At 41.7% G+C, this 15,164-nt stretch overlaps 1 protein-coding gene and 1 long non-coding RNA gene across 11 annotated transcripts in view; one reads left to right on the plus strand and one right to left on the minus strand.

Annotated features, from left to right (window-relative positions):
• The window catches only part of LOC129561526 (uncharacterized), a 108,619-nt gene that overhangs the window by 74,866 nt on the left and 18,589 nt on the right, over nt 1–15,164 (minus strand). The window contains exons 1-2 of one of the 10 annotated variants that reach the window (XR_016037400.1): nt 9,984–13,593; nt 9,223–9,281 (exon numbers count right to left, since the gene is read on the minus strand). The exons of 8 other annotated variants lie outside the window; for them this stretch is intronic. This is a non-coding gene — a long non-coding RNA (uncharacterized LOC129561526). Of the gene's footprint in view, nt 1–9,222; nt 9,282–9,983; nt 13,594–15,164 lie in introns of those variants that run through there. One more of the 10 variants, XR_008687022.2, reaches the window with a different exon arrangement.
• FABP2 (fatty acid binding protein 2) lies at nt 11,210–15,003 on the plus strand. Its single transcript, XM_055434156.2, has 4 exons — nt 11,210–11,300; nt 12,415–12,587; nt 14,396–14,503; nt 14,867–15,003. Exons 1-4 carry the CDS (start codon nt 11,234–11,236, stop codon nt 14,915–14,917), a joined length of 399 nt encoding a protein of 132 aa, XP_055290131.1. The 5' UTR covers nt 11,210–11,233; the 3' UTR covers nt 14,918–15,003.

Consider the following 15,164-nt stretch of genomic DNA (forward strand, 5'->3'; position numbering starts at 1 on the left):
GAGATGCCAAGAGAACATTTCATGTGAAGATGGCCTCAATAAAGGACAGAAATGGTATGGACTTAACAGAAGCAGAAGATATTAAGAGGAGGTGGCAAGAATACAAAGAAAACTGTACAGAAAAGATCTTCATGACCAAGATAATCACAATGGTGTGATCACTCACCTAGAGCCAGACATCCTGGAATGTGAAGTCAGGTGGGCCTTAGGAAGGATCACTACAAACAAAGCTAGTGGAGGTAACGGAATTCCAGTTGAGATATTTCAAATCCTAAAAGATGATGCTGTGAAACTGCTGCACCCAATATGCCAGCAAAGTTGGAAAACTCAGCAGTGGCCACAGGATCATTCCAATCCCAAAGAAAGGCAATGCCAAAAAATGCTCAAACTACAACACAATTGCACTCATCTCACATACTAATAAAGTATGCTAAAAATTCTCCAAGCCAGGCTTCAGCAGTATGTGAACCGTAAACTTCCAGATGTTCAAGCTAGCTTTAGAAAAGGCAGAGTAACCAGAGACAAATTGCCAATATCCACTGGATCATCAAAAAAGCAACAGAGTTCCAGAAAAACATCTACTTCTGCTTTAGTGACTATGCCAAAGCCCTGTGGATCACCACAGCCTGTGGAAAATTCTGAAAGAGATGGTTTCTCTTGAGAAACCTGTATGCAGGTCAGGAAGCAACAGTTAGAACTGGACATGGAACAGACTGGTTCCAAATAGGAAAAGGAGTACGTCAAGGCTGTACTCGTCACCCTGCTTATTTAACTTATATGCACAGTACATCATGAGAAATGCTGGGCTGGAGGAAGCACAAGCTGGAATCAAGATTGCTGGGAGAAATATCAACAACCTCAGATATACAGATGACACCACCCTTATGGCAGAAAGTGAAGAGGAACTAAAAAGCCTCTTGATGAAAGTGAAAGAGAAGAGTGAAAAGGTTGGCTTCAAGCTCAACATTCAGAAAACTGAAATCATGGCATCTGGTCCCATCACTTCATGGCAAATAGATGGGGAAACAGTGGAAACATTGGCTGATTTTATTTTTGGGGGTTCCAAAATCAATGCAGATGGTGACTGCAGCCTTGAAATTAAAAGGAAAGTGACCAACCCAGACAGCATATTAAAAAGCCGACATTACTTTTCCAGCAAGCAAAGGTCTGTCTAGTCAAGGCTATGGTTTTCCAGCAGTCATGTATGGATGTGAGAGTTGCCCTATAAAGAAAGCTGAGAGCCGAAAAATTGATGCTTTTGAACTGTGCTGTTGGAGACTTTTGAGAGTCTCGTGGACTGCAAGGAGATCCAACCAGTCCATTCTAAAGGAGATCAGTCCCAGGTGTTCACTGAAAGGACTGATGTTGAAGCTGAAACTCCAATACTTCGGCCACCTGATGCGAAGAGCTGACATATTTGAAAAGACCCTGATGCTTGGAAAGATTGAAGGCAGGAGAAAAAGGGGACGACAGAAGATGAGATGGCTGGATGGCATCACTGACTCAATGGACACGAGTTTGGGTGAACTCTGGGAGTTGGTGATGGACAGGGAGGCCTGGCGTGCTGCAGTCCATGGCATCACAGAGTCGGAAACAACTGAGCAACTGAACTAACTGATCTGATCTGAGCCCCAGTCAGCTCCTGGTGTTGTTTTTGCTGACTGGATAGAGCTTCTCCATCTTTGGCTGCAAAATATGTAATCAGTCTGATTTCGGTATTGACTGTCTGGTGATGTCCATGTGTAGCGTCTTCTCTTGTGTTGTTGAAAGAGGGTGTTTGCTGTGACCATGCTTTCCCTTGGCAGAACTCTATTAGTCTTTGCCCTGCTCCATTCTCTACTCTAAGGTCAAATGTGCCTGCTACTCCAGGTATTTCTTGACTTCCTACTTTTGCATTCCAGACCCCTATAATGAAAAGGACATCTTTTTTGGGTATTAGTTCTAGAAGTTCGGGTAGGTCTTCAAAGAACCGTTCAACTTAAGCTTTTCAGCATCACTGGTTGGGGCACGGACTTGGATTACTGTGATATTGAATGGTTTGCCTTGAAAACGGACAGAGATCATTCTGTCATTCCTGAGACTGCATCCAAGTACAGCTTTTCGGACTCTTTTGTTGACTATGATGGCTACTTCATTTCTTCTAAATGATTCTTGCCCACAGTAGTAGATATAATGGTTATCTGAGTTAAATTCACCCGTTCCAGTCCATTTTAGTTCACTAATTCCTAAAATGTCAATGTTCACTCTTGCCATCTCCTGTTTGAGCACTTCCAATTTGCCTTGATTCATGGACCTAACATTCCAGGTTCCTATGCAATACTGCTCTTTACAGCATTGGACTTTACTTCCATCACCAGTCACATAAACAACTGTGTGTTGTTATTGCTTTGGCTCCATCTCTTCATTCTTTCTGGAGTTATTTCTCCACTGATTTCCAGTAGCATATTGGGCACCTACTGACCTGGGGATTTCATCTTTCAGTGTCCTATCTTTTTGCCTTTTATACTGTTCATGGGGTTCTCAAGGCAAGAGTACTGAAGTGGTTTGCCATTCCCTTCTCCAGTGGACCATGTTTTGTCAGAACTCTCCACCATGACCTGTCCATCTTGGGTGGCCCTACAGGGCACGGCTGCTAGTTTCATTGAGTTACACAAGGCTGTGGTCCATGTGATCAGATTGGTTAGTTTTCTGTGATTGTGGTTTTCAGTCTGTCTGCCCTCTGATGGAAAAAGATAAGAGGCTTCTGGAAGGTTCCTGGTGGGAGAGACTGACTGAGGGGGAAACTAGGTCTTGTTCTGATGGGCGGGGCCATACTTAGTAAATCTTCAATTCAATTTTCTGTTGATGGTTGGGGCTGTGTTCCCTCCCATCATTTACCTGGGGCCAGACTATGGTGGAGGTAATGAAGATAATGGTGATGTGTAATGGGAAAGCAGAAGAGTAGAAGAAACAAACAGGTTAACAGCCTATTACAATCAGTACAATAAATGTAAAGTAAAAGAGTTATGATGATACTGATAAGAAGGAAACTTAGCCCAGGCAAAGAGGAAGGATGTAGGCAAGCCAGGCCTGTTGAGAGGTGACACCACTGAGCCAGTTCCCAAAGGCTGAGTGGATGTTAGGCAGGAAAAGCATGGTGTGAGAGGTGGGACTTCCCAGCAGAGGAAGGAAGATATGCAAAGAGAGATGCCATGGCTGACAGCACCTTGTGAAGGAAGAGTAAAAGGGGGTGCGGGAGAGGTAAGGAATTTGGAACTTTACGCTGACAGCAATAGGGTATCACTGAATGTTAACAGAGAAGGACAAGATGCAGTCACATTTGCATTTTATAAAGATGTTCTCTGCACAAACTAGATTCTGAAAGACCAGAGAGGGGAAAATCATTTAGGAGAGTATTGCAGTTATCTAGAAGAACTGTACAAAAAAGATCTTCATGACCAAGATAGTCACGGTAACGTGATCACTGACCTAGAGCCAGACATCTTGGAATGTGAAGTCAAGTGGGCCTTAGAGAGCATCACTACGAACAAAGCTAGTGGAGGTGATGGAATTCCAGTGGAGCTATTTCAAATCTTGAAAGGTGATGCTGTGAAAGTGCTGCACTCAATATGCCAGCAAAGTTGGAACACTCAGCAGTGGCCACAGGACTGGAAAAGGTCAGTCTTCATTCCAATCCCAAAGAAAGGCAATGCCAAAGAATGCTCAAGCTACCACACAATTGCACTCATCTCACACACTAGTCAAGTCATGCTCAGAATTCTCCAAGCCAGGCTTCAGCAATATGTGAACCGTGAACTTCCAGATGTTCAAGCTGGTTTTAGAAAAGGCAGAGGCACCAGAGATCAAATTGCCAACATCCGCTGGATCATCAAAAGAGCAAGAGAGTTCCAGAAAAACATCTATTTCTGCTTTATTGACTATGCCAAAGCCTTTGTGTGGATCACAATAAACTGAAAATTCTGAAAGAGATGGGAATACCAGACCACCTGACCTGCCTCTTGAGAAACCTGTATGCAGGTCAGGAAGCAATAGTTAAAAGTGGACATGGAACAACAGACTGGTTCCAAATAGGAAAAGGAGTCCGTCAAGGCTGTATATTGTCACCTTGTTTATTTAACTTATATGCAGAGTACATCATGAGGAACGCTGGGCTGGAAGAAGCACAAGCTGGAATCAAGATTGCTGGGAGAAATATCAATAACCTCAGATATGCAGATGACACTACCATTATGGCAGAAAGTGAAGAGGAACTCAAAAGCCTCTTGATGAAAGTGAAAGAGGAGAGTGAAAAGGTTGGCTTGAAGCTCAACATTCAGAAAACAAAGATCATGGCATCTGGTCCCATCACTTCATGGGAAATAGATGGAAAAACAGTGGAGACAGTGTCAGACTTTATTTTTGGGGGCTCCAAAATCACTGCAGATGCTGATTGCAGCCATGAAATTAAAAGACGCTTACTCCTTGGCAAGAAAGTTATGACCAACCTTGATAGTATATTAAAAAGCAGAGACATAACTTTGCCAACAAAGGTCCGTCTAGTCAAGGCGATGGTTTTTCCCATGGTCATGTATGGATGTGAGAGTTGGACTGTGAAGAAAGCTGATCGCCAAAGAATTGATGCTTTTGAACTGTGGTGTTGGAGAAGACTCTTGAGAGTCCCGTGGACTGCAAGGAGATCCAACCAGTCCATTCTAAAGGAGATCAATCCTGGGTGTTCACTGGAAGGACTGATGCTAAAGCTGAAACTGCAATACTTTGGCCACCTCATGCGACAAGTTGACTCACTGGAAAAGACTCTGATGCTGGGAAAGGTTAGGGGTGGGAGGAGGAGGGGAAGACAGAGAATGAGATGGCTGGATGGCATCATCGACTCTGTGGACATGAGTTTGAGTGAACTCCGGGAGTTGGTGATGGACAGGGAGGCCTGGCATGCTGTGATTCATGGGGTTGCGGAGAGTCAGACACGACTGAGCGACTGAACTGAACTGAACTGAGGTGGAAAATGGTAATTATCTTGGAATAAAAAGGAAGGGAAAACCTATTTAAGTGATGTTAAGGAGTTAAAGAAGGCAATGGCAACCCACTCCAGTACTCTTGCCTGGAGAATCCCATGGGCGGAAGAGCCTGGTGGGCTGCAGTCCATGGGGTCGCACAGAGTCAGACACGACTGAAGCGACTTTGCATGCATGCAAGGAGTTAAAACTGTATTTTTTTGTTAATAAAATGGAAAGCCAAGGATAACTGAGAGGAAAGGCTTTAGAATGATTCTAAGGATGATGGCATCATTCACTGATACAGGACCTGCAAGAGAGAATAAGGCTGAGTGGAATGTTAAGGTCCGTAGCAGCTTGTGGGGTCTGAGGCACCATATGAACTTGCAAATAGAGTAACTTGGTAAGGAATAGGTTCCTGGTAGGCGAGAGATCTGGGCTGTATCTTAAAATTTTAGTCCCACAGATGGAAACTGAAGACATGTGAATGGAAAAACAAAGAGATCGTAAGATGCAACTTCAAAATATAAGATGCTGGTTGAGGAAGAGGTGCTCATGAAAGAGCCTGAAAAGGACATTTAGAGAAGAGCAATATGAAAGAAAAATAAAGTCATGAGAAGAAAAGGAGAAATTTGAAAAAGGGAGGAGTCCATGGTCTAGAATGCTGTAATGACAGAAAATAAGGGCCAAGGCAAGCATATTGGATTTGGCAGCAAAATAAGTAGTTTCAGTGGAGGGGTGGATATGAAAGCTCCACTGCAGTAGCCTGAGGTTCTAATCGAAGGTAAGAATATGGAGACAGTACAGATCACTTCTCCAAGAAGACTGGCTATGAGGGGGAAGGAAAAAGAATGAGCAAGTTGCAGAAATGCCAACAGAATCCAGGAGAGTTCTTTTCATTTCTTAAGATGAGAGAAACTGGATTATCATAATGTGAAGGAGAAAAGATACCACCTCAGCCAAATACATATAAAACGAAGACATACAGATAGGAAAAAAAATCTCTGCAGGTACCAAATTATTCTAATTTCAAGCCATGCTTTCTCCTGACTGAAACTGCATGTGTTCATCATTCTATCTCTGTAATTTAGCCCAGTGCCTAGGTCATAATGAGAATTCCAATATATGTTGAATGAATAGGTGGGTGAAGAATTTATAGAAGTAAATAAAGTAGTAACAGGTAATACTGAAAATGAGAACACATAAATTGAGAGAATGATTGCTTGCCATTTTATTTTTTATTTTGGGGGGATACAAAAGTCTTGCCAGGCAGGGTATGATTCCACCGAAACTAGAGACCATGCAGGTGTAATAGCACTTGGGACAGCAAAGGAAGTATTTTATTGGCAACATGTATAGCTTGGAGAGAGAATGTAAACAAACCAGGAGGGGGGCTCCAAACTTTGGGGAAAATAGAGGAAATAACTGACTGAAGTTCTCCTCAAGCTAAGAACTGATGGTATGAGGAAAATGAAGGCGCTGAGCAGATGAAGATCTGTGAACACAGAGCGGCATATTAAATTTCACAGGAGGAAAATCTCTAGTAGTGACAAATCACAGGTTGTAGCCCTGTAGGATAAAGTGTAGTAAAGCTAAAGGTTATTAGAGATTAAGAGATTAAGGCACCGTGAGGCCACAGTGACAAGTATCTTATCCACATGGACTTTGAGCTCACCTAGGATGATGGCAAGACACGGCGGGATGATGAGATGATGGTGAGCCCGGTGCCATGATTCTCCATGATAGATGGTAGATAACAATGATAAATGCGGACAGATGGGAGACAATGATAGATGGGTCAGATGGTAGATAATGACGATGAAGTAGGCTAGAAGCTGACAGCCAAATGGAAACGGTCTCAAAGGAAAAGATTTCCTTAAAGGAGAAGGAAATGGCAAGCCACTCCAGCATTCTTGCCTGGAAAAGTCATGGACAGGGGAGCCTGACAAGCTGCAGTCCATGGGGTCACACGACTGAGCACACATGCATGAGGGTGGAGGGAGATGGGTTAGGAGCAATAAACTGGTAGAAATAAAAAAGAAAAAAAAAGTCAGAAACATAAAGGATGTGGGAATGGGGAGCGGAGATAATGCAAACCATCTTCCTCTGACTGTGGTATGAGGGGCATAGGAAACGGGCAACCTCTCACTCAGACTGCTGGAGAGATTAAAAAAGATAAGGCAGGGGTTAAGACTTCGTGCTCCCAGTGCAGGGGGCCCAGCTTTGATCCCTGGTCAGGGAACTAGACCCCACGCGCCACAAGTGAAGACCCCGAGTGACACAACCGATGATCCCGCATGCCACAACTAAGACCCGGCACAACCAAATACATAAATATTCAAAAAACAATAATAAGTCAGAAGATACAGCCACAAACCCTTCACGCAACACCATTCAACCAACACATGTGGGTCCTATAAAACTGCTGCCGTGCTAACAAACACATGAAAAGATGCTCAACATCACTCATTATCAGAGAAATACAAATCAAAACCACAATGAGGTACCATCTCACGCTGGTCAGAATGGCTACTTTCAAAAAGTCTACAAAGAATAAATGCTGGAGAGGGTGCGGAGAAAAGGGAACCCTCTTACACTGTTGGTGGGAATGCAAACTAGGACAGCCACTATGGAGAACAGTGTGGAGAGTCCTTAAAAAAATGGAAACAGAACTGCCATATGACCCAGCAATCCCACTTCTGGGCATACACACCAAGGAAACCAGAAATGAAAGAGACACGTGTACCCCAGTGTCCATCGCAGCACTGTTTATAATAGCCAGGACATGGAAGCAACCTAGATGTCCATTGACAGATGAATGGATAAGAAAGTTGGGGTACATATACACAATGGAATATTACTCAGCTGTTAGAAAGAATGCATTTGAATCAGTTCTAATGAGGTGGATGAAAGAAAGTGAAAGTGAAGTCGCTCAGATGTGTCCAACTCTTTGCGACCCCGTAGACTGTAGCCTACCAGGCTTCTCCATCCATGGGATTCTCCAGGCAAGAATACTGGAGTGGGTTACCATTTCCTTCTCCAGGGGATCTTCCCGACCCAGGGATCGAACCTGGGTCTCCCGCATTGGAGGCAGATGCTTTAACCTCTGAGCCACCATGGAAGCCCGAGGTGGATGAAACTGGAGCCTATTATACAGAGTGAAGAAAGAAAGAAAAACACCAATACAGTATATTAATGAATATATATGGAATTTAGAAAGATAGTAATGATGACCCTATATGCGAGACAGCAAAAGAGACACAGATGTAAAGAACCAACTGTTGGACTGTGGGAGAAGGCGAGGGTGGGATGATTTGAGAGCATGGCATTGAAACATGTATATTACCATATGTGAAATAGATCGCCAGCCCAGGTTCGATGCATGAGACAGGGTGCTCAGGGCTGGTGCACTGGGATGACCCTGAGGGATGGGATGGGGAGGGAGGTGGGAAGGGGGTTCAGGATGAGGAACACATGTACACCCGGGGCAGATTCATGTCAGTGTATGGCAAAAAACACTATAATATTGTAAAGTAATTAGCCTCCAATTTAAATCTTTTAAAAATGACTGCCTTGTTGTTAATGACAATTAGCAGGTTGTACTCCCATTATTTGGTAGATACCTCCCTGTACACTGCTGTAACTCTATAGCCTTTTTCAGAAGAAAATCAGCCAGCAATCTCATGCACAAAATCCTGAAACATAATTTAAAAGGTCTTAGTATTTCTAAATTTAGAGGTTTATGTTTAAACAGAATGAAGTAAACTCTGTAGGCAAACTGCAGAATGCTCCCTCACTCCCCACTCACTGCTAGGAACTGGACGGTAGCCTTAGGACTTTTCTGCTGCTGCTTACATCTGTCCCTCCAATCCTTCTCTTACAGGGCTCTCAGAGAGACCACTACTTTTCTCTGATATGTAAAAGTTAAATAACTTGGCACTGAAAAGCAGGGTTCAGAAATTCTGAAAATGCTATTTCCCATAAGTGATACATATTTTAAAAAAGAGAAACACTTTCGCTTCGGCTTTACGACAGGGTAGAAGGGTTTCTGTGAGCTCTAGAAAGCCATTCCTTAGGAAGGAGCCTGAAGCATCACATTGTCCCTCATCACGACACCGCTCTGTGCACTTCATGATGACACAAACGACGGTCAGGCCTCGTCTCCTTTCGCCTCTCATGAGCTATGCTGAGGCTCTCAGAAGGTCACCGCCCTTGGAAGACGTGGACTCACCTGACCCACTCTCTGTGGTTCAGGACGTTTCCTGGAGCGCTCAGTGAGCAAGCTGTGACCTGGAGCAACAGAAAGCAGGCACATTCACAAGACTGAGGGCTGCAGGAAGCTCAATGTATTAACTCTCAGAGTGCACAGTAAGGAATGACAGGAGACCGAAGATGTAAGAAGGGGCGTCAGAAACCACCCTAAGGAATGCGGTTTGTACTTTCTCTTGGAGGAATGGGACAGGGATGAACAGGAGCTCCTGCTGATTTCCACTACTTCCATACAACTCAGTGCTGATGTGGACTGCGGGGTCCACAGAGTACAACTCTACCTCTACGGCATCAGTACCACCCGCCCCCGCCCCCACCAAGCACATCCAACCCACCCACTCTCCCAAGCTGCAGGAGCAGGACCCTAAATCTAGTATTATCGAAGAAGAAAATAAAGGACTGAGTCGGCCCTCAGCTGACTGGCCCAACTGTATCATCAGTATAAGAGGTCTGTAAGGGAAACTGGTCCTTGGTTCTGTACCTTTTCTAGATGGGGTCCGGGTAAGTGGTAAGAAATGGGAGATACAGAGTTTGGAAGCTGCAGAGGAACGTGTAATGTTAAAAATTCAATCTAATCATTTTTTAAAATGCCAATGACTTCAGGCTACAGAGATAACAGGGATTCCTAACTGATCTTAAACTAGGTTACTGCTACTGATAAACGGAAGATGAAAGGTTAGCACGGCCATTTGTTAGCAGGTCTGCTGAGTCCAAGCTACTCACCCTCATCTAATCTTATGCTGCTCTTCCTGGGAAGCTCAAGGCAGCCATGACATAAAGGGCAGTGTTAGGTGAACAATGGTAAGAAGCCATTCTAGTTTCTTCCTCCCCACCTTCCGGAGTCAGGCACTTTTATTTCAGTCGCTGTGAGATCACAGAGAGGCAAGTTGTATTTCCAAAGGGAGCTAAAGCATTATGCTGATCTTAACAGGCAAATCCAAGTCCTATCTGGTCCCAAGTTAATCACTGCTGCTGCTGCTAAGTCACAGCAGTTGTGTCCGACTCTGTGCGACCCCACAGAGGGCAGCCCACCAGGCTCCTCTGTCCCTGGGATTCTCCAGGCAAGAATACTGGAGTGGGCTGCCATTTCCTTCACGTGTCAAAAACTACCTAAATAAACACATTTCAGGTGACTTTCTAATAGACAGCAGAAAAGCAAGGATTTTCTTAACCAAATATCAAAGTGGTTTGAGTACTGGGAAAGTAAATACAGGAACAGGTTTACTTAATGGCATAGCTGACATCCGGCGTTTGTTTTCCTGCAGGTGGCAGATGTCTGCAGATTCTTTCACTTACGGGCGTTTTCATGACATCCATCCATGTTTCCACCTCTTGAAATTTTTCTCAGTGGCCTACCAGCATTTAAGACCAAAACAAAAATATAATGGGTCCCTACTGTGTGCCATGCACAGGTGCCAGGATACTTACCCAAAGTCCTGGAAACCCAAAAACACAATGAAAAAGGACATATTAGAAAAATAAATAAAATTCCAGCCTCGATATCCTATTAACATCAAGTTTTCAGCTGTATTTAGTCATGGAGTCTTACATTACTTACAAGGTAATTGCTATTATAAAAAAGGGATAGGTCATTAATAGTGTCATTTTCCAGAACCTATTTGATATATGCTCTAAATTATGCTACATCCAACAAAGTGTGCACTTTGAACTTGCAAGCAGAAAAACTATCTTCATACAGTATGCATTCTAACTCTTGAAATAATTGTACCCGTAAGTCATAGTTTAAGATAGAATACGTATGCTTATCATGTTTATTGCGGTTGAATTTCAGAAGGGAAGCTAAGAAATTCATAGAAACTAGAAGGTTTGGCATTAATGAAGTCAGGTGGCCTCTTGAACTTTAAACTTCCACATCACAATATGAAGCTGGTTCTAAGATAAGAAATAGAATAAATTCTCTCCTAAGGACAGACCTGAATCTGATTGCTCAGAGGCTGAATTAACTGGAGACCATGGTGTTTGATGGTACTTGGAAGGTAGACCGAAATGAAAACTATGAAAAGTTCATGGAAAAAATGGGTAAGTGCTTAATACTTTAACGGCTTGTTCTTTTGTTTTTCACAGACATCTTTAACTCCTCTAAACCTCAAGGCTTAGGCAGTGGCACCTGTTGTGCTGGTTCAGAGTAGGGAAAACCACATTCTCACTTCTTACATTAGAAAGAATATACTCTCACCAGTAGAAGAAAAGATTCTTGGGCACTATTCTCTAAAACACAAAGAATATCCAGCTATGTTTCATTTATGTTAACCAGTGATTGAAAATTGATAGTTTTTTGTTTGTTTAGAAAGTAAAATATGGCAGAGCATAATGATAACTTTAATACTTTAAAATATTAAATTCTAGGGGGTGGAAAAGCAAAGGCCATATAATAGAGCTTAATTCTCTTCCTCTGACTTGCAGAACTTTTGGAATGATCTCATGACAGCATGTAGTTTCTACAGAAGTTTTAATTTAACAGATTTTAATATCTACACCAATACTCTGGCAGCCCATACACTGAACACTATGGGCAAAAAGATTTGTCATTCCCTAAAAATAAAAATCTGCATCAATTATATCCTGTAGTTTAGGGATTCCAAGTTCACATTTATGGAATTTGTAGATTCTTATAATAATGAATTTGACTGTAATATTTGCTAATTTTCTCATTTCTAGGATAGAAATACCACAAAAAGCAAAGAGAATTATGAAATTCAGAATTATAAAGCCATGGAAAGCAAAGGGACATTAAAAAAGAAAGTATACCATACATGTGGAATTAAAGTAGTATATCCTTATAAATATATAAATGTACTTTCTTAATCCTTCATTTGATATCCCTGGAATTTGACTTACTTAACACTGAAACAAAAATATTTATAACTTTTTTTTAATTACTCAGTTCTAAGATTCTACAATTTTATGCTTCATTTAATTTTTTTCAGTTTTAGAAAAAAGTTTGATATGATTGAGCTTGAACTTTTTCTACAGAAGCAATTTGAATGCTCTGGTGCAAAGGCAATATGATCAGGTATTCCTCTTCGCCCACAAAATATTAACTGGTTAATTAACTAGTTAAAATGGAACTTGGAAAAGTAGCACTTTCCATGGCATTTTGACTTTATTTCCTCCAATCTCTTTCCCTTTGCAGGTGTTAATGTGGTGAAAAGGAAGCTTGCAGTTCATGATAATTTGAAACTGATAATTACACAAGAAGGAAATAAATTCACAGTCAAAGAATCAAGCACTTTTCGAAGCATCGAAATTATTTTTGAGCTTGGTGTCACTTTTAATTACAGCCTCGCAGACGGAACTGAACTCAGTGTAAGAAATGTTTTATAAGCAAAGCATTCCTGATTTTTCTACATACTGCAAAAATGATCTGTTTTCTTCCACGGGATGGCTTCATGAGTGTAGGTCTCCTTCATTTACTGAAGCAGTCAACGGAGTTCATCCATATTAAACATCATACAAGCTAGCAAAGTATTTAAAAATGTCTTGATTTTCATAGTATCTATAAAGAACCTGGATAAACAACAATTAGAAAAATACCCTTTGAATGACTGAGTATATACCTATTTATAAAGAAAATTTCAGTGTTCTCAACATATCTGACAGCAATAAAAGCTTCTAGAGTTATCTAACTTAAATATAATAGACATGTAATTGAAATGATAAAATAAATGAATAAATTAGTGAATGAATGTGTGACCAAATAGAAAGGTCCAATGTTACAATGTAGGTCACTGGGAATTCACTTTTTACTATTTAAGATATAAAATGGGGTCACATTTTTTAACTGATTTTTTAAAAAACTTGCTTCCACTTAGAACTTTTCTGGTTAAATTAAACATGTCTGCAATGATAATTAAGCTGTCAAATATTTTATCAATTATGGTTGTGTTTTAACTGTTACCACCAGTGGTCATGTATGGATGTGAGAGTTGGACTGTGAAGAAAGCTGATCGCCAAAGAATTGATGCTTTTGAACTGTGGTATTGGAGAAGACTCTTGAGAGTCCCTTGGACTGCAAGGAGATCCAACCAGTCCATTCTAAAGGAGATCAATCCTGGGTGTTCATTGGAAGGACTGATGCTAAAGCTGAAACTGCAATACTTTGGCCACCTCATGGCGACGAGTTGACTCACTGGAAAAGACTCTGATGCTAGGAAAGGTTAGGGGCGGGAGGAGAAGGGGACAACAGAGAATGAGATGGCTGGATGGCATCACCAACTCTAAGGACATGAGTTTGAGTGAACTCCGGGAGTTGGTGATGGACAGGGAGGCCTGGCATGTTGTGATTCATGGGGTAGCAGAGAGTCGGACACAACTGAGAGACTGAACTGAACTGAACTGAAAACAAGCACAAGCCTGTTAACTTCTCTGTGAAACTAATATGGACCATGACTAAACTTAGAACACTCTTTTTAACGTGAAAGACTTAGTAAAGTGAAGTCCGATTATCTGCCTTCAGTTCAGTTCAGTCGCTCAGTCGTGTCCGACTCTCTGCGACCCCATGAATCACAACATGCCAGGCCTCCCTGTCCATCACCAACTCCCGGAGTTCACTCAAACTCATGTCCATCGAGTCGGTGATGCCATCCAGCCATCTCATTCTCTGTCATCCCCTTCTTCTCCCGCCCCCAACCTTTCCCAGCATCAGAATCTTTTCCAGTGAGTCAACTCTTCACATGAGGTGGCCAAAGTATTGGAGCATCAACCTTAGCATCAGTTCTTCCAATGAACACCCAGGATTGATCTCCTTTAGAATGGACTGGTTGGATCTCCTTGCAGTCCAAGGGACTCTCAAGAGTCTTCTCCAGCACCACAGTTCAAAAGCATCGATTCTTCGGCGATCAGCCTTACAATTCAGCATTTGGAAACTAGAGCGAGATGGTTACCAGCATGTACTCTAGGTTGCACCCTGGTAACCTAGGTGCAAGCTTGGCTTTGGGACTTTAATTACTGTATTTCAGTTTTGTCATCTGTGCAACAGAGATAAACATATTTACTTCAAAGGGTTACAGTGAAGTTTGATGAAGTAGATCTGGAGGCCTCAGAACAGTGCCTGACACATTTAAGACCCTTAAAAATTTTTTTTTTTATTATTATCATTTTGAAATCTTACACAGGGGGCATGGACCCTGGAGGGAGATAAACTTGTCGGGAAATTTAAACGGTTGGACAATGGAAATGAACTAAATACTGTCCGAGAAATTATAGGTGGCGAAATGGTCCAGGTGAGTTATTTTCCAAAGACAAAAATAATTATATAGCAATGATTTTTATCTGGGGAGTTGCTGAGTTAAATCATCAATAAACAGACTATTTTCTCATAAATCTTACTGAGTTTTAAAATATAGGTATTTTCTGATGCCTATTTGAAGAGAACTTACATACGTCAACACATTGAGCCTATTTTAACTGAAAATGTGACTACAAACCAAAACATATTTTTAAATGAATGTCTCCTCTATCTGTATAAAATGTGGCTATCAAGTACAAGAAAAAAAATACATTTTGAAGCTAAACATTACTAATATTTTTCTTAATTGAGCCTCTAATCTTAATGTCAAATTCTTCTGTTTGTGAACACCTTTCAGACTTACACATATGAAGGTGTGGAAGCCAAGAGGATTTTCAAAAAGGAATGAGCACTGTTCCTGGAGCACTGCCCAGAACACAGATCGGATGGAAAACCTATATTGAACCAGAAATGCTTTCCTCTCCTCATCCAGTATAAAGTTGCTGATTGATTAGATCTTTTATAAGCATTGGTCAATGGCTTATATTTCCAGTCTCGCCAAAGAAAAGCAAGTAAAAGCTAATTAGGCTTTAACTTGTCTTACATTTTCTGAGATGTACATTTACCGGTGTTCTAAAAGAATGTGACATTTTTAA

The sequence above is a fragment of the Moschus berezovskii genome, chromosome 5, assembly GCF_049115385.1.
Source record: "Moschus berezovskii isolate FMDL1 chromosome 5, NW_MosBer_1.0, whole genome shotgun sequence".
NCBI classification, from domain to species: Eukaryota; Metazoa; Chordata; class Mammalia; order Artiodactyla; family Moschidae; genus Moschus; species Moschus berezovskii.

What these genes read in the sequence shown, in the direction of transcription:
- FABP2 (XM_055434156.2), top strand. Translation starts at nt 11,234, where the DNA reads ATGGTGTTTGATGGTACTTGGAAGGTAGACCGAAATGAAAACTATGAA. An exon ending in CAGACGGAACTGAACTCAGT is followed by an intron (nt 12,588 to 14,395) that starts GTAAGAAATGTT and finishes AATCTTACACAG; the next exon opens with GGGGCATGGACCCTGGAGGG. An exon ending in TAGGTGGCGAAATGGTCCAG is followed by an intron (nt 14,504 to 14,866) that starts GTGAGTTATTTT and finishes AACACCTTTCAG; the next exon opens with ACTTACACATATGAAGGTGT.